This window comes from Callorhinchus milii, unplaced genomic scaffold (genome assembly GCF_018977255.1).
Source record: "Callorhinchus milii isolate IMCB2004 unplaced genomic scaffold, IMCB_Cmil_1.0 Scaffold2, whole genome shotgun sequence".
In the NCBI taxonomy this organism is placed as follows: Eukaryota; Metazoa; Chordata; class Chondrichthyes; order Chimaeriformes; family Callorhinchidae; genus Callorhinchus; species Callorhinchus milii.
Genome location: NW_024704743.1, coordinates 27,974,116 through 27,998,389, shown reverse-complemented (window position 1 = coordinate 27,998,389; position 24,274 = coordinate 27,974,116). Strand labels below are relative to the sequence as shown.

Below are 24,274 nucleotides of genomic sequence, written 5' to 3'. Positions count from 1 at the left end.
CAGCCGCAGGGTTTATTTGTGAGAAACCCCTTTGCAAACTTCACAAATAACATCCAGCGTGGAGCCTGGTAAGTAAATCTGAGATATGTAGGGCACAAAATCCCACATTGTCTAACCTTGTGAGACCATTTTGTCTTAGAATATAATTGCATGCAAAACTGTGGAAACAATTTTCAACTCAGTGTGAATTTGGAATCTCAGTAGTTCTTAAAAAGACACTGTTCCCACATTAAGCTGAGTTTACACAATTCCATGGGATTGTAAATATAAAAAGAAAAATGGTTTTACAAGACAAGACGTGGTGGAATTAATGGCCTTTAGACCTTATAATGGATAGATCCAAGGTCAGTAAATTTATTAACAATCACTCCTTATATCAACTATAATAACAGGTTTTATGCTTTAGCTATGCTTATGCTTTGAGGTACCATCTTATTTTTGTAGCAGTGTACACTGCTTTTCTCAATCATGGCCTTGCCCTCTATTTACAAACCTGCTTTAACAGTCCCCGAAGATTCCTCACCAGACAGTCTCATTTAAGAAAAACTATGCATTTCTTAGTCACCTTTATTAATTTGAAATAATGGTGTAATATATTCTAAAAGTAGAGTAAGAAACAAGATGAGGAACAGCACAGACTGGTTGGACTGAATGGCCTGTTTCTGTGCCACATAGTTCTATGTGATTCCATGCGTAAGACCCCCACCACCAAACTGAGAATGGAATGGACTGTTGAGTGTTTTGGGATGTTAATTCCTTTTTTCTGGAAATGTGCTGACTGTTGGTGTGTAAGCTACAGCAATTGAACAAGTTGTTGTTGCTGCATGGCAGACTTTTACTGTGTGGTTTTCAGATTATTTTTATTGTTTTATATGTTCAGTTGGCATTCGGTGATAGATCAAGACTACTTTTTGCGCGATTCAATGTGTCTTGACACGTCGTTGCATGCACATTTACCATCAAGCATTGGAATCGCATTGAATCGCAGGAAATAAAGTCCTTGTGCACTTGTGTCGATGGGTCAGTACATCATTTCCCTCGATTCAATGCAGCCGGTAAGTGCGGGAATAATGAAGGATAGGGGAGCAGAGTTACGAGATAGGAGGTGATTAATACGACAAGTCCAAATAAATCTAAGTGTTTTTAATAGGAAACTGAATGGGACTTGGGTGAATGTATGACTTAGGCAATGATACAATTCATACAAATAAGAGTTATTATCTTTATAAATTTTGGCCACAAAATACACAGTCACTACACTTTACAATGATGTGATATGGTGCTATATCAAATGCAAGATTATCATTATTATTATTATCATCATGCAAGTATTGGGGAGATTTTTTAAGTGAGTCCTTTCCAACTGTGCTGTAGTATTGAGATTTCTATATAACTATCCTGTAGATGTAAGGTTTCTGGGAGCAATACAACTGCAACATAGTTAATCGTGAAGGTCTAGCCATGTTATGCCATCAGGAAACTCTTGATTGGGCTATAGCTGCGTCAGCAAAAGGACAGGGTATTTGTATTTGAACATCTGTCAAGATCTAATAAACTGGTGGAACAGGCTCAAAAGGCTGAATGGCCTGCTCCTGCTCTCCTAGGTTTCTCTGTTCCCACAGGAGTTAGGTTGAGTGTGACATCGGGTTTAAGGATTGTTTAGTTCAGTTCGACAGTGTAAAATATCACTCACCATACCCACTAAAACATACACTCATATACACTTAGACCCAAACGTGAGTGCACACACACAACTAGCCTAACTCTTCACAGTCCCAAACCTGTGCCCTCTTCATTTGCTTCCTTTGTGTTTCTGAAATTATACTTCCATGTTTATTTCCTCTCACTCACGGATTATCTTATACACCTATGTATATTTGTAAGAACCCTCTGTTTCTAGGTGCCCTTCATAACTCATCCTTCTCTCACCAGGGATCAACCTGGTTTCTGTGCTCTGAACTGTCTCCATGTCAAGGGGTAAGTGTCTCTTAAGTCAAGCCTACACTTTTATTCATGGAAACGGAGAGGTAAAAGTCAGCAGAAGGGGAAATGTCCAATAGGATGGACAGCTATTCTATCCAGCAAATTGCCCCTCTATCATTTCACACATAGTAGCACTTGAAGACAACTGTGGAACAGACCAGATGATTTCTCCCACCCAGCAGGAGGAGTTCAGTGTGAAAATGAAGTCCTGTTGGAGATTGAGATATGAAAAAAAGAACAAAATGAAATTCTGGGGCAGTTTAAAATGATCAATGACTTAAGTAATTAATCTTTTTTTTACGCTTGACATATTTTCCATTTATCTTTCCCTGAATAATGTAAGTCACCCGCATCGTTTTCTTGGCAGCTGTAGAGCAGAGCAGTAAAGCTGACAGATTTACTGGATATTGTAGTCAGCTTGTGTTAATCCCGAGCCCTGGGTAAAACACAGAGAAGCGTTTATCTGTCCTCTCTGTTACGGTGTCTGGAGGTGAGCAGCCAGGAGATCTGGGAAAGGAAGCTATATAACACAACATGGAGAAGCAGCACAGCAGTACTGGTGAAAGCCACAAATCTAAGCGTACCTATCTGTTTTGTAATGGGTATTAACGTCTTCCCCAGACATTTAAAGCCCTGTTCTGCATGAATTAAACCTGGCCCCTCAAGGGAACTGGTACAACTAACAGCAGGGCACCACAGAAAAGTACCTGGTCATCAATCCACAATGAGAAGACTATTACAATTCCAGTCAGTCTTATGAGCAACAAAAAAGTGATAACCAAAGCAACACAGAATACAAAATCGACCTCTCAACATTCTCTCTCTGGTGTTACCTTGTGTCTTCAATCTCTGACTGAAAGGGGACGCCCATTGACTAGTAACAACTGTTATATTTTGTATATGTTGCCCTTGTGGGTTCAAGTCCCACGCCGGGACTTGGAATCACATAGTCTAAGACAACACTCCAATGCAATGCTGCAATCCAGTGTTGCATTGTCCGAAGTGCTGTCCTTCAGATGAGACGTTAAACCGAGATCCGATCCACCTGTTCAGATGGACGTCAAAGATCTTGCGCCATTATCTGAAGAGAGAATAGAGTTTCTCCTGATGTCCTGGCCAACAACTCCCCCAAATAAAATTGGACATTCATTTCATGGCTGTTTGTGGGACATTGCTGAGCTTATTAGGGTTAACCCTAACCCTAATTGGCTGTGAGTAACTGCCTGCCGCATTTCACCCACAAAATACACAGTCAATTCACTTCACAGAATATCCTGTGAAGTGCTTTGAGACATCTCAATAACGTGATAAGGCACAATATCAAAATGCAAGGATTATTATGATTAGCTCTTTATAGAGTTCAAAGTCCTGCCATAGGGTTTGAACCCACAACCTTCTGAGCAGTGTTTGTCATGCACTTTAAAAAAAATAGTTTTGCATGAAAATACAAGTAGTCATATGACTTTTCAGTATATCTTGTGAAGTGCTTAAAGAATCTTGACAACGTGCTCAAGGGTAATATTAAATGCTAGGATTATTATTATTATTATTAATGACAAAAGACAATGAGCAGGTGCCTAAATGCACAGTAACAGACAGTATCATAAAGTGCAGCAATAAGTACATTGGACAGCTGCAGGGGAACAGCTGGAGTACTTTATAGGCGAATGAACGCAAGGGTTTACAACAAAAAGTGTGGCATGCAGACCGCACACAGGCAGTTCTGACACACTTCTTCTCAGTCTTCCTTCTCCCCCTGCCCAGGCTGGTGAGCTCCAGTGTAGAGGCAACTGTAACACTTTCACTCCGCTCAAGTGCTTTGACATCTGCCTCCTGCTCAGTTCACAACTGTGCTGACAAATCGACATTGAACACTCACTGCTCCCAGAAAAGAATACTGTGGAAAAGTAGCACAGCGCTGGGGACCCAGTGCCAAAGTAGACTACTGTATGAGAACTCATTAAAAAGCCTGGATAATGTCTCGTTATTATTCACCTCCCTGGAGTACAGCAGGGAACACGGCAGAAGGGCTCCTGGAAACAATTTCCGATAAATGAATTTCTTGTTTAATGTTTTCTTCAAGAGTATCAATCATAACTCAGCTATTGCCTGTTGTTTATCTGCAGCCAGTTATTACTCTGTGGAGTCCTGTAGCTTAGTGGTTAGAGCACTCGACTCGAAAGTGAGAGGACCTGGGTTCGATTCCCGGGCAAGGCGAAACATTGGGCAAGTTTCATTACTCCACACACCTTTGTTTACCTGGCAGTAAGTAGGAACCAGGTTGTTAGCCAATTGGCAGATCGCTTTTCCGGGGGTAATCATCTCTTCAAAAAATAATAATAATAATTTGGTCACTCAATTTACAACTATTTGTGGGACACTGCCTGTGTGCAATTGGCTGCCACATTTCGTCCACAAAATATACATTCAATTCACTTTACAGTATATTCTGTGAAGCGCTTTGAGACATGTCGAGGCTATATCAAATGCAAGGATTATTATTACATTATTACTCTAACACAGAACCACAGTGTACTGATTTAGCCCTTGGAGTGAGACAAAAGATGTCTGGAAAACAAGGCAAAAGCAGTCAATAGGATGAATTTTACTCCCCAATTCCCTCAATAATAGTGCAGTGGAAAACATGGAAACAAGTTATTAGCTTTTCTTGTCCTCAGTCACGTCCCCCAACCCCTCTCCTGAGCATATTTGGAAGATGGTGAATAGATTGCTGAGAAGCACGGTTTGAACTCTCACTAGATGGGTAGCTGATACCAGGCAATCCTACAAAATGGTTTGGTGCAAGCAACAGTACACGTAAAAGGGTGAAAAATTTGATGTTGCAGAAATGTTTATCTTTAGATGTTCAATGATAATTATCTTTTCTAAATTGTTGGGACGCTTATTTTGAATACCTGCTCAGAGACAGTGAAATGAAAATACTTTATATGCCCAGAGGCAGCATTTGAGTGCTGCTTTACAGGTTATGGATTTTGTTAAGCCACTACCCTATTTTTAGCTGCACAATTAAGCCTTTCTCCACAATTGTGGAGCACGGGAAACATTTGGCTCAGAATCTGTTGTGAAACGTTGCATTTTTCCATTCCAAAGAGCAAAAGTGCATCACCACCATCCCCTGAACTACAGTCAGGCTAAAAACTGCAACCCATCGAAAAGTTACTCCACCAGATATCAGTGAGAGGTCAATTTTTGCAACTTACTTATCCTGCATCAGATATCTTTTCCGGCCCCCACCCCAAGCTCAGGTGCAAACCTTGGGACTTTCCAGCGCCTTGGGTGTCCTCCTGAAAGGTGCTATATAAATGTAAATTTGTATTGTATCCTCTCCAAAATAAAATATGCAGGAACCCCATTATAGTACTCTTGGTATAGTTCAATCGTACCCAGAGCACAGCTCCTGGTGTTGACTAGCTGGCTTCCTATGTTAAATAACGACCAACTTCCAAGTCATCAGGTCACCACTGGCATCACTTCCTGCACATTGCATGCATAGGAAGGAAGCATTGCTGATGTAATTTCCTGTGTGCCTCAGAGCATTTTATGCACAGAAAAAACAATGATAACACCTTGCATTTATAAATAATAATAAATAATCTGTTTATCTGATATAGCACCTTTCACATCAGGAGGGCATTTAAAAGCATTTCACAGGATTTACGTTAAAGTGTAGTGTATATTTTAGGCGAATGTGGCAGCCAACTTACACACAGCTATGCCCCACCAACAACCATGAAATGAATATTCAATGTTTTATCAAGATTATTGCCCAGAACATTGGGGGAAACTCCTATTTTCTTTTCAATAGTGCCATGGGATCTTTAATGTCCACCTGAATAGGCTGATGTGACCTTGGTTTAACACTTCATCCGTCTCTTACATAGCACCCGTCACATAGGATAACACAAGATAACAGAGTGCTTCACAATGACGAGGTTGGACGTGAGGTAAAGGAGAAGTTGGATAGGGTGGAAGGATTGGCAAGTGACCATAAGTGTGGTCAAAGGGGTTAGTCAAATTCACTGATGACCGGAAGTTAAACTTTTTTTCACGCTTCAAGAACAAGAGGACACAAGTTCAATATTGTAAAGGGCAATTTCAAAACAGATCCCAGGTAAGATTTCTTCATTCAGAGAGTGGAATTAATGACTGGAATGGGTTATGAGGAAGGGTGACTGAGGCTAGGACTCTGGATTCTAAAAATAGCTTGATCCTGTGATGTGAGGATAATAATAGTAATCCTTGCATTTGATTGTAGGGTGGACTTTCTGGAGGGATGAGATTAAATGGGACGAAAGACATTCTCCACTCTCTGAACATGTGTAATCTTGGGAACACTTGTGAAGAAAAAACTACTAATCCTTGCATTTGATAAAGCAACTTATTGTTGTTGAGATATCTCAAAGCACTTTATAGCATATTCTGTGCCTTCTCCTCTGGCTTCATCAGGGAACAGTGAAGTAAATACTAGAATCCTTTATAAAGTTCAGTGAAAACATATAAAACAATAACTGCTTCCAGGATCAGTTGAAGATGCCCCTTTTGCCCCCTACTCCTTCTTCACCTCCAGGACTGATCAGGGAACATAGCAGCGATGAAGGCAACAGATCCAGTTTGTGAATATCACCAATTTTAATACCATTTTACCCTCTTGCCTTTTGCCAATTTAGGATTTGGGATTCACCAGATAGTAAGTTTCACCACAAATTTTGCAAAAGGGAAGTTGCAATTGCCCCCTCCCTCCTCACTTTCAAATCCCACCTAAAGACCTTTTTTGATCATGCTTACGGTCAACTGCCCCCCTCCCTCTCCCCCTGGCTCGCTGACTCAGCCACTGCCAATCGCTACGGGACGCTACCCCACGTGAAAGGCGCTATATAAATGCAAGTTGTTGTTGTTGTTGTAGCAATTAACATATCTAATACAGTCTTGTGAATATTGCAAATTAGGCCCCGATATCAATCTCTCTGTTCAGACCTTAATTCTAATTCTGGTTGAAAAGGGTTAAAGGCACTTGCGAGGTTTGGAATTCTTTGCTGGCTATTTATTCACAGTTCTGGCTCTGCAATGAATACAGCTCAAAGCAATCCACCGATAAGCACTGTAACTGTGTAAATCGAAGAACCGTTCAGGGCTTTTCGATTTCGGAAACCAGACGGAATGCAAATCTGCATTTTGTTAACTGCTTTCACATCCAAAAGTGGAGGATCTAATTGTCAATACACTTCTCTTTTGGGGGCAGGTGTTTTTTGCTCAGAACTACTTACTACAGATGAAGAGTCTAGATTGTAGCTGATAATTAACCAGCTTGGAAGCAGTTTGCCAAGGAGAAATATGTCAAAGAATTTGCTGAAAATATCTGTACTCTGATGACCTCACTTGACCTTGGCAAGATAAATGCTTGGTACACGCACATGTAATATGTCCGATGAGTTCAGGTAATAGTGTTTACACAGATCATTTAGGTTTGGATATTAGAGCAGATCAGGTGTACAACTTATTATTACATTCTCTATATAGTCTTAACATATACAGAGGTTGACAATAAAGTCATTAAGTCTCGTATTAGATTTCATGAGATAACTATCACATCAAATTGTTAAGAAACATCCTAATTGTTCTTAAATCTACCCAGTTGTGTTAGATAAAGGAGATTATTTTGAGGACAATTTCACAAAATTAGAATTGTTGATTGGAATCGAAGTCATTTGCCAAAAGGTGTTACTTTGACTGTTTTTTTTGGTCAGCCGGTTGTCTGACACATTCAGAAACCCATCACCATGCTTAAGAGTATCCAAATCAAGCTGAGATTTCCATGCATCCCATACATGGAAATCCCAGAGATAGATTGTTGGAATGGAATGCACTCTCAAGTTGGGAGGGACACATCCTGCTTATCTAATTCCAGAAAATATTTCGCGCAAGTTGGCAAGAGCCAAGGTTTGGGGACCCCAGAGTGGGCTACTGCTGCAGCTTAACCATCTAAAACTGCATAGCTTGCCATTGATATTGCTGTCTGACAAGCTTTCCTGCTGCTTGTCCAGCCAGGACCACTCTCATATAAGATTTGAGAATGATAGATATATTCTAGATACTCAGCTTGGCTCAGTTGATAGCCATGCACATTAACATCTCATCTCATTAACAGGTTGAATGTTAAAGATTCCACAGTATTATTTTTAAAAAGAAAAGGGACTTTCTCCTGATGTCCTGACCAATAATCCTCATTTCAAGGTTAATTTGGGGACTTTGGTGTGCAGGTTGGTTGGAGCTTTTCCCTACAAATGCAAAATCACTTCAATTGACAGCAATCCCCTGTGAAGTGCTTTGCAAAGCTTCATTATTATAGATACTCTATATCAAATGCAAGGAATATGGTGTTTGTGCTAGTTCAGAAAGTTCAAGCACTGTGGTCTATAAGTGTCCAGCCATAAACAATCAGGTCACCCAACACTGGAAGCAACAAGAATGAGGAGCTCTTATTCACAAAGATTCATTTAGATTGTTAATAATAGCTGCTCAGAGCACCAGCAAGGGAAAAACGTGCATCCCACACAATATATCCCTGCCTTTCAGCCGAGCCTTGTTAACTTGTATGATTTCTCTCGCCTGCTTGTTATAATCAAAATTCCAGTGAGAACAACCAAGAATAATAACCTAGTCTATGCCAGTTATTATAACTACTATCGCTACTCCTGTTATGCATGGTTTCCTTGACTCTTGTGCTCAATTTTATCATGGCAAGCAGATTATAAATCCTGATATGATCAAAGCAGCATTGTGGCGCTCGCCTGCTTATTAGGGTAAAATGTGACAAGCTGCAGGCTGTTACTTCAAGTCGTGATTTGACTAAATTTAAATGACTTCAGATTCAAGAATTCCAAAGGTAGTAAATCTGCGGTTTTGTGTTCACGGTTTAAAGCCTGTTTACACATCACATACCAGCACTATGTGTGTTGATAGGATTGCTGTTTCTTGTGTTAGTATGTGTGATAAGAATGGCTTTGGCTGTCGCCTTGCTGTCCTCATCACCTGCTGGCCTGTGCTTGAGATAACACACTTCACTTGTTTAAAAAATTGCCTGTTCACCGCATTTAATTGTGTGGAGATCCATAGTGGTAGCGATTAGCACTTTTGCCTTGCAAGTGAGAGGACCAAGATTCAATTCCCAGAAGGTGGGGGGGGCAAACCTTGGGCAAGTTTCCCTACTATACACTTCTCGCTTCACCTAGCAGTCAGTAGGAACCTGGTTGTTAGTCGATTGACGGATCGCTTTTCGGGGGTAATAATCCGTTCTAAAAAATAAATAATTTGGTCTATCAATCCACAATTTTTTGTGGGACATTGCTGTGCACAATTGGGTGCCGTGTTTCTATATAAACGTCAATTCATATTACAGTATATTCTATGAAGCACCTTAACGATGTGTTAAGGCCCTATATCAAATGCAAGGATTATTATTATTAAATGATTGCTTCAATGACTGTGGTCATTCTTTGACAATTCAGTGCACTTTATTTTCAGGCTATTTGATACACATTCAATCAATTGCAATGCTTGACTTCACTTTGCTCGGCAATCAATTTCATGTTCACCATCCGCACGGGAAACAGAACCCGTATTATTAAGGTCCAAAAATACATTTTTAATTCCGTACATTTTAACATTTCACTGATTTTCATTCCCCAACACTCCTCTCCATACAGAGTTTGACTCCCTTTCTATTCTAATAACCCTGCTGGAAATTGCATGTGCGTACATGTTTAGACATAGGCAAGACACAGAGTGATTGGCACCATGGAACCGTCCAGCAATAGAGAGCAAAAAAGGAGTTACACATGTCAGGGAGAGGAGAGTCAAGAAGTGGACAAAACAGAATTGGTGGCAAAACTTATATAGCAAGATACCAGGAACCAAGTCAGTGCTGTCATGTAGAAAACATAGAAATGGTCATGCAGCACCAGTAGTTACAATGTGCTTGTAATCTCATGACATAATTGGACAAATTCCAACATGGTTGTGGTTGTTATGAGCAGATTGGTCAAAACAAACATGTGCTGGGCTGCAGGTTCAAACAGTAGTAGCAATCGCCAGTGAGTAACTGATAAAGACTAGTTTGAGTACAACAGCCACAACAGGCACTGGCGCAACTCTTCCAGGTGCAGCCCTTGTCAGGCAAATGGCATTTCAATCCCACAGCAAGAAAGAATTTATACTGAGCCACCCCCCCCATCCCCCCAGCATACCAAGCTAGCCAACGTCACTGACGTTTGTCTTGTCATTAGCAATGGGTTTGAGCTGTGGTTTGCTCTGCCGGTCTCCATTTAGCAATTTAACAAGTGTAAGATAGACATGCAATGGTCTGCTTTGTGAGAATAGCCCGATTCATTATGAGTCATAATACAATGCAACTTCCATTTATATAATGCCTTTCATGTTAGGAGGAAGTCCGAAGGGCTTAACAATTCTGGACAAACACCTGAGCTACGGTTTTAACATACTTTATTGACATGCTTCAAACAAAGGGAGGGAGTAAACTCACAAACTGAAGATAGCGGAGGGAAAATCTGTTGATAAACAGCAGTGCTGATAATGTAGTATGTATCTCTTGGATTCGCAAATAGTGACTGCTGCTAGTGAGTGGAAACAGGTTATACTGATATTCAGCAAAGATTCTTCGACACGCAGTAGGTAATAAATGGCAGAGCTGTTGTGGAAAAATTAAGAGGGGACCTAATGGAGGTGTTCAAAATTATAAAAGGGTTAAGGTTAACATAAATAAGGTTAAGATAAATAGGCTGTTCCCACTTGTTGGAGAGCCTGTTACCAGGGGACACAAGTATAAGATAGTGACTAAAGGGATCTAAGACAGAATTTAGGAGGAACTACTTCACCCTGAGGGCAGTGAGAATGTGGAACTTGCTGCCCAAATGGTGGTTGAATCAGATTGTATGAACGCAATTAAGGGGAAGCTAGATATACACAAGGTACAAGGGAATATGAGGGTATGGGAAGGAGTAAGGAGAGTATGACTCATGTGGATCATAAATACTGACATGGACTGGTTGGGCCAAATGGCCTGTTTCCATGCTGCACATTGTATGTAAATCTATAGATGACAGAAATTACAATTTACATCTCAGAGTTGCCATTAATCAATCTTCAGTCATATTTAGCACATTTAACCCCCAACTTAAACCCTTTTTTTCATAATTGTTCTGACTGCCTTCCTGTCAGCGCATATCTTTAATGACCCGTTTTGTACCTAATGTCTGCATTTTATTCCGATACATATAAATCAGGATCATCTTTTGAAGCTAAATGCTAGTTGTTGTTGGAAACCATTAAATGACAAGTGGATTAAAGGGAATGACCTGTCATGCTGGAAAATTAAGTATTAACCTGTTAGCTTTTGAAAAACAAAGCACCATTTATCAAAATAATGTACGAACACTTAGCAATTTTCATCGTACACCTCAATGTTTGTTGTTGGAATTTAGCTTGCCTTTAAATGCTCTGTGCAAAATTGCATTGGCTGCTTTACTAAACCTTTGGACCCTGAAAGACTTTCCCAGATTTACAAACAGATCAAGCTTTCCTTTCATGCGACATCTGCAAAAAATATTTTCTGCAAACTTTCAGAGCAGACTGCTAAACCTCAGAACACATGAAAAGCAGGAAGGGGTGGCAAGGTATATTTCTCAATCTCTGATGTTCAACCTCTGAACATTTACAGGTTATGGGTGGGTTGCTCACAATACGCTGGTTTCCCCCCTGCTTCAGCCGGTTTGTCCATTAGAGACGCTGAACAAGGGGTAGTTTTATCTATAGGGCTTCTACCAACACTGATGGCACCAACAGGAGCGATCAAGAAAAGGCCGCACTGTCTGCTCTCTCAATCAGGCAATGTTAAGGCGTTGGGAGTGATGGTATAAAAAGCAGATGAGCGAGGGCTCAAATGAAAGCACAACAGGATACATTTTATTGTATTTCTTCACAGTTTTTATTACATTGAGAAATTAAAAGGTAACTTTTGCAGCTTTCCTTGTAGCTTTCCTTAACTTATTTAACAAACACTTTAATGACCACCAGCAGAGGGTGGTTCCCTTCCCCCTCCAGGCAAATGGTAGGTTCTACTGCTGCATTTTATGACCTTGGAGCAAGCAATTTTAATTTGTAATAGGCCCTCTGGGATTAGCTTTCTTCAATGTTGCTTTAAATATTGCATTGCAGCTTTAAAGCAACATTATGCTGAATGTTGTTCCAACTCGATCTATTTTCAAAGCGGGATTCTCTCACGCAATCATGAAGGGAGTTACCTATTTTTGGTACTGGATCAAGCCCCCACCTGGATATCTTTATTGAGAAATTCCACAAAATTGACCCCACCCTTCTTAAAATATTCACCAACACGAGTAAGTTTGCTCATTTTCATATTGGTGTGTGATTGCTACTGCACATGTTCAAATAATTAACATGGCATATCACAACTAGCAACCGTTCCAAAAAATGCAACAGGGTTTTGTAAATATCTAGAAATACTTGTCCCTGTAAGACAAAGTAAATACCCTGGAGGATTTACAGTTTGTGTTATTGAATCCCACAGGAATTGTTTCCGAAACCTGGAAGATTATGATAGAATCCTGCAGGATTTCTGAGTAAAGGGCACTGAATCACACGAACAACCTACATGGAGCACAAAACATAACTTGTAAAATTTTGCAGCAACGTCAAAATTTAAGGCATTTTGTGGATTGTGGCATTCCAAATCCCGTGAAGCGCCTATGAGACATCCTCTCGACAGATAAAGCCACTATATCAAATGTAGGGATTATTATTAGTGGACTCAGCTATTGAGAGTGTATCAGGATTGTCATAGGGGCATGGAATAGGAAAAGGGAATTTGGTCTATTAAACCCATTCGAGCAGATTTAACATCTCATCTGAGGAACAGGACCTTCACTAATGCAGTGCTCCCCCAAGGACTATACTGGAGAGCCAGGCTTGACAATGAGCTCAAAGTCCCAGCGTAGAGTTTTTGAACGCATAACCTTCTGACTCAGGGACAAAAATGTTACCAACTGATTCAGATTAGCACTGGGACTAGGACATAATATTTAGTACATCTCAAGTTACAATTTTCCTTTGCCTTGGCACAGGTTGGGCTTGTCTGAATAACAATGCGGGTTTAATTTGTGAGATCCGTGAGAAGTATTTGGAAATATTGAACACTGCAGGTACCCTGATGTGTCGCCGGATAACTCTGTGGAACTCTGTTTGTATGCTAATCTCCGGCTGGGCTCCAGCACCCTCCTTTGGCTGCAGTTTGGCTTTATGGAAATCAAAACTGAGAGTGGAACCTGAGCCAAATTCCAGAGAGAGACAAATCTGGTTTCCTACACAATTCAATATTTACAAATTAGTATGCAAATCTCGCAAATTAGATTCAATTTGTGGTCCTGGTTAATTATTACCACATATTTATTCGGCAGAAAGAGGATGAACCTATATTGATGAACCCCTGCACCATTCTGCCATTTCAGTATATGACTTGATCACCAGCTTTCCTGTAATAATGTTGTGTTACAGCTCCCGACAAGATGTGAACCACAGGCCTATAGCACAGGAGGTCAGGAGTGCAGGCTCCACACTTATCCCTGCAGCGTTAGACTCAGACAGAGGCTAAGAAAAATAAATTAAAACAATATGTATGATATAAATCTTTAATCAACCTTGTTGTATCAATCCACTGACATTCCACTCAGTCTTCAGAGCTTAGTCAACAGGTCTTTGAAAAAAGATTATTTTCCACCAAAACGTGATGCCTTTTGGGAATCAAATGCAGCCTGAGGTCTCAGAGGAGAAACGTTTACAGCTAGCAAAAGATTATAGACATGGGAATGGTGAGGGTAACTCTCTTTCTTCTACATTGCTTTTGGCTGAGCTCGTATTGACTCTGTGTATTTCATCACAATTATTAGTCCCATCAGAAAACAAACAGCAAAAAAACATATATCAATGTGAAGACTAACTCTAAGAGATTCACTGTAAAGCCTACACAACACACACTGGTTACAGGAGATTCACTGTAAAGTATAGTGACTGTATTTTGTAGTCAAACGCGACAGCTAATTTCCACACAGCAATGTCCCACACTCAGCCATGAGTGAATAATCACTTTAGCTGGAGGACTGTTGGTCAGAACACCAGGAGAAACTCTCTCTCTTTTCAATTCGTACCATGGGAATGTTAACATCCACCTGAACAGGCATAAAGGATCTCAGTTTAACATCTCATCCAACAATGCATCACACCATTACGACTGCATTGGAGTGTCAACTGAGTGTCAACCTAAATTACGATCAATTCAAAGTTCTTACGTAGGGCTTGAACTTACAAACTCCTGACTCAGAGGCGAGAGTGCTACCAACTGATACTAGCTTATAGTAAATTGTCTGATTTAGCATCTAGAATACTATGAATAGAAATATCATCTCTATTGCACAATAAACAAACCCAAACAGATACAAGAGAAGAACTCTGATAAACACATGAAATGTGAAATTCCATCTTGTCTTAGTCTGTAAGCTAATTTTGTCTCAACGTTTAAGACTGTACAGAATTGCGGACAATTTTTTATTCAGTCTTCATTTGGAACCTGGCTCTTTTAAGAACTGCAGCAAACTGGTTTCCACATCATGAGAAATTCCCTTTTCTTTTTGAGCATAGTGCCATAAGATCTTTAATGTCCACCTGAACAGCAGATGGGACATTGTGTATAACATCTAATCTAAAGGACAACATCTTTGACAATACAGCACTCCCCAGCACTAAGTTGGACAGCCTAGATTGTGAGCTTGTGAGCAAGTCCCCACTTGGGGCTTGAACCCACAACCTTCTGACTCAGAGGTGAGTGCCACCAACTGAGCCAGGCTGACACTAACTTAAAATATCAGAACACGAAGGCTTAGACATGATACATTTCAAACCTCACATCTTCATCGGGCACTTTGGTTTTGTGGACCAGCTTCAGTAATGAGAATACATTTTTTTTTTCCTTTTTACACTATCTATGAATCACAGAACAGCATGTTCTAATCTGTGATACTGACTGCTGAAACTAATGTATATAATTAATGCATATGGCTGCAAGCCACTAAATGTAAAGGGCAATTTTCAAGTGGTTTTCATATAATTATGCCTTCTGGAAGTAACATTGAGAGCTTGAAATACTTTATTTTTTTTAGTATTCCTTTGTTAAAAACAACTTACTCATATGAGTTGGCTGACCTGTAGTCCTCTAGAGTGAAGATTAACATTTCCTGTTTGGATGACTATCATTATTTCAGTCAAATTATTTTCCTTTAAAACATTGGTCTTCTTGTTAATGTGACAATATTTCAAGTTTCGTCAGACTTCTGTGTATAGAATTTCCAATTTTTTAAAAAAATCTTGCCTTATATTAGTTAAGGAATGTTTCATAACTACCAGTAGGTAAAGCCAAGACTCAGCCAATGCTTGATGATTTCTGAAAAGTTAAGCGAATTAGAAGGCGACAATTTCACTTACGTAGTGAAGGGTTCTCTATCTACTGGGAGATATCTAGTGTTTCTTAATGCATGCAGAATCCTGAAAAACTCACAAATTCTATCGCTTAGTTTCTAGTTTGTTCAATATTAGTCACTTGCGAACCTTATATCAGATCAACTGTACTGTATACTTCAGATCCACCATGCAGCCCACAAGATAAAACTCTAAGATACAACTTGCGTGGAATGAGTGCTGCTTTGCGCATTTTACATAACCTACCCTTTATAGCCTTATTAGCTGTCTTCCTTTCATCCACACACTGAAAAAATTCTGCACTATACAAACGGAGGGGAGGGTGGGACATGAAGCATGCCGATGCCCGCTGACCGAAGTGGGAGGTTGAAGAGGTAGGGTGGAGCAACACCATGGAGGGATTAAGACTTGAACCACACAATGAATGAAGACCTGGATCACTGAATGAAGATGGCCTGCAGTTGTTACAATATCAGGAATCAAAGGTGCCAATGGATTACCATTCTGAGACAGTAAAAAAAAACCTCAAACTTTGAATGATGCCATGTCCCAACTACATTCCGCATCACCTCAGAACCACTGTAAGTCCATCTCATTTTATATTCGATCTTTTGCCAAGAACAGAATGTAAAATATATTAATTTGTTCATATTGAGAACCAAGCAATAAGGCAGGCACTGGTATTGATATTGGTATTGATCCAAGAGATCAACTCAACATCACAATACACTTGTGGATTTATTTGTGTAATTCTCATGCAAATTCCATTTATATCCATTGGTTCATGAATTCTATAAACCCTTCCCCCATTCTTTTGCAATCTTTAGGTTTCCTGAACCATGTATCATTTCTTGACTATAATGGAAGGGACCATCACATTACTAAAGTTGCTCTTAAAATCTAAAGCATCCCAGATATACTCAAAGCCTAATTTTTCACCCTCAATAATTCCTCTCAGGACTTCTTGCCACAGGATCTGTTAAGATTCAGGAATTAGATACATGGAGAATAATGCCACATACTTTAATCTACCAGCCTGTGAAGTTGAACTTTAAAGGAAAAATGCATTCCGTCATTAGATGCACACACATTACAGTAGATCCCCTTTTCAAGGTACTTCATTTGAATTGTTGGATGGTCGCTGACAACATTTACTTATTCAAAAAAATACAAAATTTAATAGTCGGTTCCACCCGCACTTGCAAAACCTGTTGGCATTTTGGAAGCCAAAACGGCCGACTTCTGGGTAATGAGGTCACAGTCGAGTCACTTCCTGCATACTGAACATTTGCCAGTCGGCTTTTTAAAGTGCCATTGAAGTCCTTTTGCATTTATGAACTGTGAATGTAAAAGCCCTTAGGCCCTTTTATGATTCTCATTTACCACCTTATAATGAGCGCCACTGTGTGTGTATACCAATAAATGGACTGTTTTGTGTTGTTGATACATAAAGTATGACACTTGTCAAATTTGTGATGCTCTCATGTTTACCTCTTATTTCTTCTTACCTTTGACCCTATGAGCGTGTAGAGCCACTGGATGGTTTCATTGTGTCCTATCACTCCATTCATCCCATCCACATACAGCATAATCTGGCCCAGAGCTGCAAAGACAAAAATAAGGTGAGCATTCAATAAGAATGAATTGAAAAGTTTGTATTTTGTAGAAAAAAGATGACGTAAGGAGAAATCTGGATCTATTTTTTAGTGAGGTGCATTATCTTTTCCCATTGCATCAGCTTGCCAATGAGTTATTGGTCAATAAAAAACATCCCGGCTTCCAAGCTGTGAAAGTTCAAACAATTTATGTTCCATTGTAGAAGATCCAATTACATCTCTGGCAGCTGAGCAAAGAGAACAGCCATCTCTTTTTCACAGGGGTAGTAAAAACATAATTGTTCCTTAGATTTTCTTTCTCCCATAAACGACAAGGATGCCTCAACACCACATCCACAGTTCTGACTTGGAAGTAGCACTGCATTGTTCCATTGTTTTTTCAATGCAATGAAAAAGAAGAAGAACAACAAATTACATTTGTATGAAGCCTTTCACATTGGGAGGATGCCCCAAGGCATTTTGGATTTGGACCTGACTGAAAAATGAAGAACATTTGGATCAAACAATTTGCTATATGTAGTTATGAAATTGCAGTTAAAAATTAGGAGGGGAAGGGGAGAGACATGCACTATGTGGTGTGATATGTAACACTGATGATATCATTACATTATCAGAATTCCATTCCTATCAATGTCTCTTTTGATGTCTGGCTACAGGGAACCTCTCCACTCCAATCTGTCAAAATAATTGGGACTAAAGCTGAGTTACGCTGGTATTTTGCACACATTGAAATATTCCAATCCACAGCTTCATGACAACCATTTTTTACATCCACTTAGAGAGGATTGAAACCTGTGCTGGTTGGATGTTAAATGACAACTAATGACTCTCCTCCTTGAGGAGAGTAAGTGGGCTCTCCTTGAAGTTGAACCATCTCCAGGTGACATGCTTGGCAATGGAATGTCAGAATCGAGCCCACTCTGTGGCGATCTTGGCAGAGCTGTTTCTGAGCCAGGCAGGTCCACAGTATTCCAGGGCACTGCTGATAACAGCAAAGCCAGCCTGGTCTATCGGCAAGACTTGTAGGGGCAGATTAGTCAGTGGGGAAAGGGATTCTTCCCACTCACCTCCTGTTAACCTTGCAGGCCAAAGCCCCCGATAGGTAAGGTGGTCCGAGCTGACAAGCAGCGAACAAGTGCTATCAATTACTCTGGAATTTCCATGCGTGGGTAGCATGCATGGAACTCTCACTCTCTTGTGCATGGAACTGTAGACAGACATTGGCCGAATCATCTACATTGACGGTATTTTCAATGACAATATCACTGGTGAGAAGTAGAATGTTAAATTTTTCACTCTTATTAAAATAGCATGTTGATGGGAAAGTAGCTCCAGGTCTGGTGTGCTGGGGAGGATTGTGTGATCCTGAGCCAGACGTGACTGGCATTTAAAGGTTCTTTCTCCTTTTGGAAGAGGAGGGGGAAGGGTGGGGGGAGATGTCAAATATCTAATAACTCTAAATCCCCAGTTTTATTGATCCACATTCCTGGCAGGAAAAATACACTTATAGGTTACATTTTGGGTCAAAACTGTGCCTCCATTCAATAATGGGCCAAACTGGTGTAGAAGTTGGGAAATTGCAAAATAAAGCACCTCTGAAGTATTATTTTGGTTATATTTTAAATAAACAAAAATACCTGAAAGAAAACTCTTATCAGGACATGCACTTTATGAAAATGATTACACGGTATGTAGTTGTGGGGTCTGAGGGAGGGGTTCAGTACATCCTTGTTTATGAAACCATTTATTATCATCCATTTAAAATACCAATAAAATACTCCTGGCCAAAACCGGTCTTGTCACTTCAAAATGGTTTGTGGCAAGTTTAACAGAATCTGGTGCTAATTGAGAGCCCAGCAAAAATATGTTTCATTAATCCTTTACTGGCCAGCTATAGTCTCTGGTACATGTTAGTGACCGGCCAACATTCCGCAGTTTACTAACAGCTGTCTGGAGGCTGTATTTATTTCTTTGATTTAAAGCCTTGGACTGAGATTGATATTCTCTTCATCCTGTAACACAGCTTTTACCTGCTGGCTCTCTCCAAAAGATAAAGCCATTAATTACATTGTCCATACATTATCCTGGATAGACTTGTGCATACGCTGGGCAGCTGGAGGGCCTGCACAGTGTGTAACTATACAGCCCCCCACCCCCCACCCCCCGAGCATCTGGTTTAGGACAACTACACTGGATTCAAGAGCTAGTCTGACCGTATTTAGTTGTGGCACAGAATAAGATGCCAGTTTATACATTTGACCTTAATCCCTTATGTTTCCAGATCTGGTTCAGAAATTCTAGAGTAGACCACTGCAGATAGTGGATATCAACTCAGCTAAAGAGCAGATGTAGTTGAATCAAACCACCCATCATACAGATGATCTCTTCCCACCCTGGCTTGGTTGCCGAGCCATCAATGTGAAACGCTTTGAGTCAATCTCCTGACATAAAATCCACTACACCAATGTAAATTGTAGTACAACAACAACAACTTGCCTTTATGTAGCACCCTTCATACGGGGTAGCACCCTGGAGCACTTAGTACGTATGTTTTGATAGATAGTCAGGGTGAAATTTGCAATGTTTCCTAACAGGTTAAATTTTATCCTTTTTTTGGTCAGCCGGATGCCTGACACATCTGGAAACCCATCACCAACCAAACTGAGAATTCCATGCATCCCATCTATGCTTGGAAATCCCAGAGATAGATTGTTGGAATGCAATGCACACTCTCTACCTCTACCTCACCCTGCTTGCCTTATTCCATAAAGTATTAGGCTCAGGTTGGTAAGAGCCAAAGTTTGGGAACCCAGAGTGTGCGTTGGTGACCCAGAGCTCAGAGTGACCCCAGAACTGGAGTCAAACCAACAAAAACTGCATAGCTTGCCATTGATGTTGTTGTCTGGCAAGCTTTCCTGCAGCTTGTCCAGTGAGGAAGGATCACCCTACCTATAAGGGCTTTGGCTTGCAGGGTTAACAGGAGCTGATGCGTGATAAGACGTCATATCATTACTATTATTATTATTACTATTATGTGAAACAGTTACACTTAACACAATGTTGGACTTTCCACGCTGGGCAATGCTCCAGGCAATTACTAGCTATTCAGTTGATTCTTAGCCATTGGTGAAAACCCTTCACCAAACTTATGCAATTTATAGGCCTAAAGCACTTGCAGTATCAATGAAACAGCTACCGCACCTGAACCTCCTGCTCCTGGATTTTAATATTTCGGTGCTGGTTCCCAGAAAGACAGCAGAATTCGATGTTTCATGGAACATTACTTGGAGCAGAATATCTGACAATGTGATAACACTGAATGTCATATTTTGATCCCTTAAATGTGTCTGGCATTACCTACCTCTCTCACCCCATCTCCATTCTGGTCTTGTCCCCTCTTTTGGTTGCCAAGTCCCACTGCTCCCCACTTTCCCGGCTTCCTGCACAGTTCCCCTTCCTCACTCACTTGATCTACTACTGCTCGTCTTCCTCTCAGAGACTGCTTACTCCTCATTTGAAGATACATCCAAGGAAGTATGCGCTCTTATTTTCCAAGACTACAAGTGAGGTTCAGATGAAGAAAATACATTGACTAATTAAATCTCATTCTTCAAGAATACCACCGTTCTATTTTAAATGGGTCCACAGCCCAGACCTCAACCATCCCTGCTGTGAACATGTTACTAATTACCATCTATGTAAATAAGTAATGAGTGCCTCGCCTGAAATTCTTTTATAACTCTAAACCCATGCCTCCTGTTCTGCTGCCGTGGTATCTGAAAGTACTGTTCTGAGTTCTGTTTCTCAAATCCCATTCAGTATCTTATTTACCTCTATCAAGTCCGAGAAGTCTTTTTAAAACTGAAGAGCCCTACCTTATCAAATCGCTTCTCATAGCTCATCCATCCAACACTGGGGATCATCCTCGTTGTTCTCCTCTGCAGTGCACTGGCTTTTCTAATTGAGATCTTTTTTCATCAGAGTTAGCAAAGCTGACTTTTCTCCAAAATTGCAGCAGCTTCATAACTCTCCTTATAAGGATTTGTGTGAATGAACAGTGTATGCTTCTGGCGCTGTTCTTAACAGTATTATTATAAGCAGACTTAACATCGAGCATCTTGTGCGAGATCTCCCAGACCCCACACAGAAAGCTCTACAGGTCGTAAAGTACTTATAAATATATACAACATTCGTCTGGAAAATCTGTCAGAAAAACCCTTCAGTTTTTTATTCGTTTAAACAAACCTTTCAGTTAAAACTTGTCATATAACCTTAATCTAAATAATAAATGCCATCATTAGTTTGGGGAGAGGAGTTCAGGCCTCAGTTCCACTCAGATAAGTAACATAATAACTGTGGGCGGGACACAGTAAGCGGCTGGACGCTGCACACACTTAGCACCTCACAGTTATTAAAATATTTACTTCAGACATGCACTTGAGCCATGAAACAAACTGCGGAAGCAGCTGCAGTCTGACAAGCAGCTTGAGGTACGAGCGCCAGCCTTCTGATCATCTGCATGTGCTTTCTTCCCTCCTCCACCATTCGCAAAGTAAAGGAAACATTCTGCTTCTGCAGCAATGAACATCTATCCCCTGCAGCTTTCAGTCAGTGAGAATGGTCTGGACAAAAAGGAGGCAACTTTCCTCCTGTCTGTGGTTATGGCAATTAAGAAAGCAGTGAGACTGTGGGTGAATCCACCCAATCACGAGCACATGCTACTGTCACAGATTACGTTGCAATTCACCTCTGACCTCCCCAAGATTTGTAAACTTAGATCAATCGATCGCAAAAAGCATTGTGAATCCCTATAGAGTCTCATAATTAGCATTTAACAAGGTCTTTGATGCACATAAGAATCCAATTTGCAGTATTTCTTAACAGAATTCCTTCAAAAGGTGCCCAAGTTGTATAAATTAGGTATCTCTGTGGAGGGTCAATCTTGCAAGTGAATTGACAAAACCTCTTGAGCAAAAATCTCGAGTCCCCTGAAAATGTTGTTAAATGTAATGAATTGGAAAACAAGGTGGTTACGGAAGGATGAAAAAAGGACCTTAAAAAGTAATCCTCTGGGGAATCCCTCTCATAACTGAAGTAATAATAATAATCCTTGCATTTGATATAATGCCTTATCATGTCTTCGAGACGTCTCAAAGCCCTTCAAAAAATACCGTAAAGTGAATTGACTATTTTGTGGGCAAAACGTGGCAGCCAATTGCGCACAACAGTGTCTCACAAACAGTTCTGGATTGAGTGACTAAATTATTATTATTTTTTGGAGGGAGCGATTATTACCCCCAGAAAAGCAATCCACCAATCGACTAACTACTGCTAGGTAAACCGAGGAGTTTGGAGTAACAAAACTTGCCCAAAGTTTCACCCTACCCGGGAATTAAACCCAGGTCATCTCGCTTGTGAGGCGAGTGCTCTAACCACTAAGCTACAGGACTCCACAGTACATCGTGGAACTCTACTCGGATATAATCAATGTCTGCAGCCCAGCTCCAATCCTCGTCGGCAATTCTAATGGGATTCCTTATTAAGAAATCTTGCAAATTTAGGCCTTAAAGTGGATGAAGAGATGTGTGGATGCGGCACTGAAGGTAAATACAGAGGAAATAGCTCCCAATTAAACAAGGAAGAGCTATTTCATGGAAGTTCAAGTTGTAACCATTCTGGAAGTGATAATGTAAAGCAGCATGTGATATTTGATCCTGGTATCTAACCCTATGGCTAGTTGTTAGGAAGACGGCAATGATTTCAGTTCCAATGCTCAAACTCAGATGAAGTCCTGTAGCTCAGTGGTTAGAGCACTCGCCTTGCAAGCGAGAGACCTGGATTTGATTCCCAACAGGACGAAATCTTGGGCAAGTTTCCTTCTCCACAAGCCCGATAATAATCCCTCAAAAAAAACAGTAATAAATTGGTTACTTCAATCCACGACTGTTTGTGGGATACTGCTGTGCGTAACTGGCTGCTGCGTTTCGCCCACAAATATACACTTTACAGTATATTGTGTGAAGCGCTTTGAGACGTCTAGAAGATATGAAAAATGTTATATCAAATCCAGGGATTATTCATTATTTGTATTATTATTATTTGCAAGGTTACCTTTAGAAGCTATTTTTGCTGGCCTCTCATTCCTTTGCTGGGCAGGCATTGAATTTCGTGAGAACAATTCCCGGATACTTAGCAGTGGGTACTCTACAACATTGCTGAGTGCAGTACATTTGCAGATGTGCCATTGCAGAGACTCTATCTTGGTATAGTCCACAAGAGACTACAACAAAGGTTGGAGAACACAACACAAAGTGCAGGGGCGAGTGAGCCCAGATACTGTATTTCAGCTCTTTTGTCTGCAATTGTGTCTTTTACAGCAAAATTGCCACACAATTTATAGTATTGACAATTTTGGAAATGAAAGGTCCTCTCCAGGTCGATGTGCTTTTTATTGTTATTCTGCTTGAGTTAAATTTCCTGCCTTTAACAAGAATATCCAACCCAAAATTCTCAGGGGTTCCCCATCGGGAAATTCTGTTTCAGCAAAAAAAAAAGTGCCTGAACAAAGTGAAAGTCAAAGGGATTAACCTGAAAATTAGTTAAACATATTAAATTGGAAAACAAGGTGGGTAAGGATAAAAAAGGGACCCTAAGGGAAGGAACCTCTGGCATTTAATCTTATTCTGATTCATGAGGTCTTGTGTTCTTGCCCCTCCCCAAAGCTTTCTGAGGCCAGTTCAGTAGCAGACAGAGTTCCTTGCTGCATATGATTCTTGGACTCGACCCTTTCTGTCAGAAGTTAACCTGTTCATGCCTGCCGCATTTCTGTTTGCAATTTACACAATATCTATGGTTTTCTACTTCTTTCAGTTTCCTTGAGTTCGATTCAGTACCTGAGCATGTTGTCCAAATGTCTCAAGATTTACTATAAAGTGTATTTTGCAGATAAAAACAGCAGCCAATTCGCACACAGTAATATGCCACAAACAGCCATGGAATGACCACTTTTATCTGGAATATTGTTGGTCAGGACACTGGAAGAATCTACTTTCAATTAGTGTTATGGGCTCTTTAGTGTCCACCTGAACGGACAA

At 40.4% G+C, this 24,274-nt stretch overlaps 1 protein-coding gene across 1 annotated transcript in view; it reads right to left on the bottom strand.

The window, feature by feature from the left end:
• LOC103176312 (FH1/FH2 domain-containing protein 3) overlaps positions 1-24,274 on the bottom strand; it is a 353,167-nt gene that overhangs the window by 133,791 nt on the left and 195,102 nt on the right. Inside the window, 1 exon segment of the mRNA XM_042332021.1 lies at positions 17,073-17,167. Within this exon segment, the coding sequence (XP_042187955.1) occupies positions 17,073-17,167 (95 nt within the window).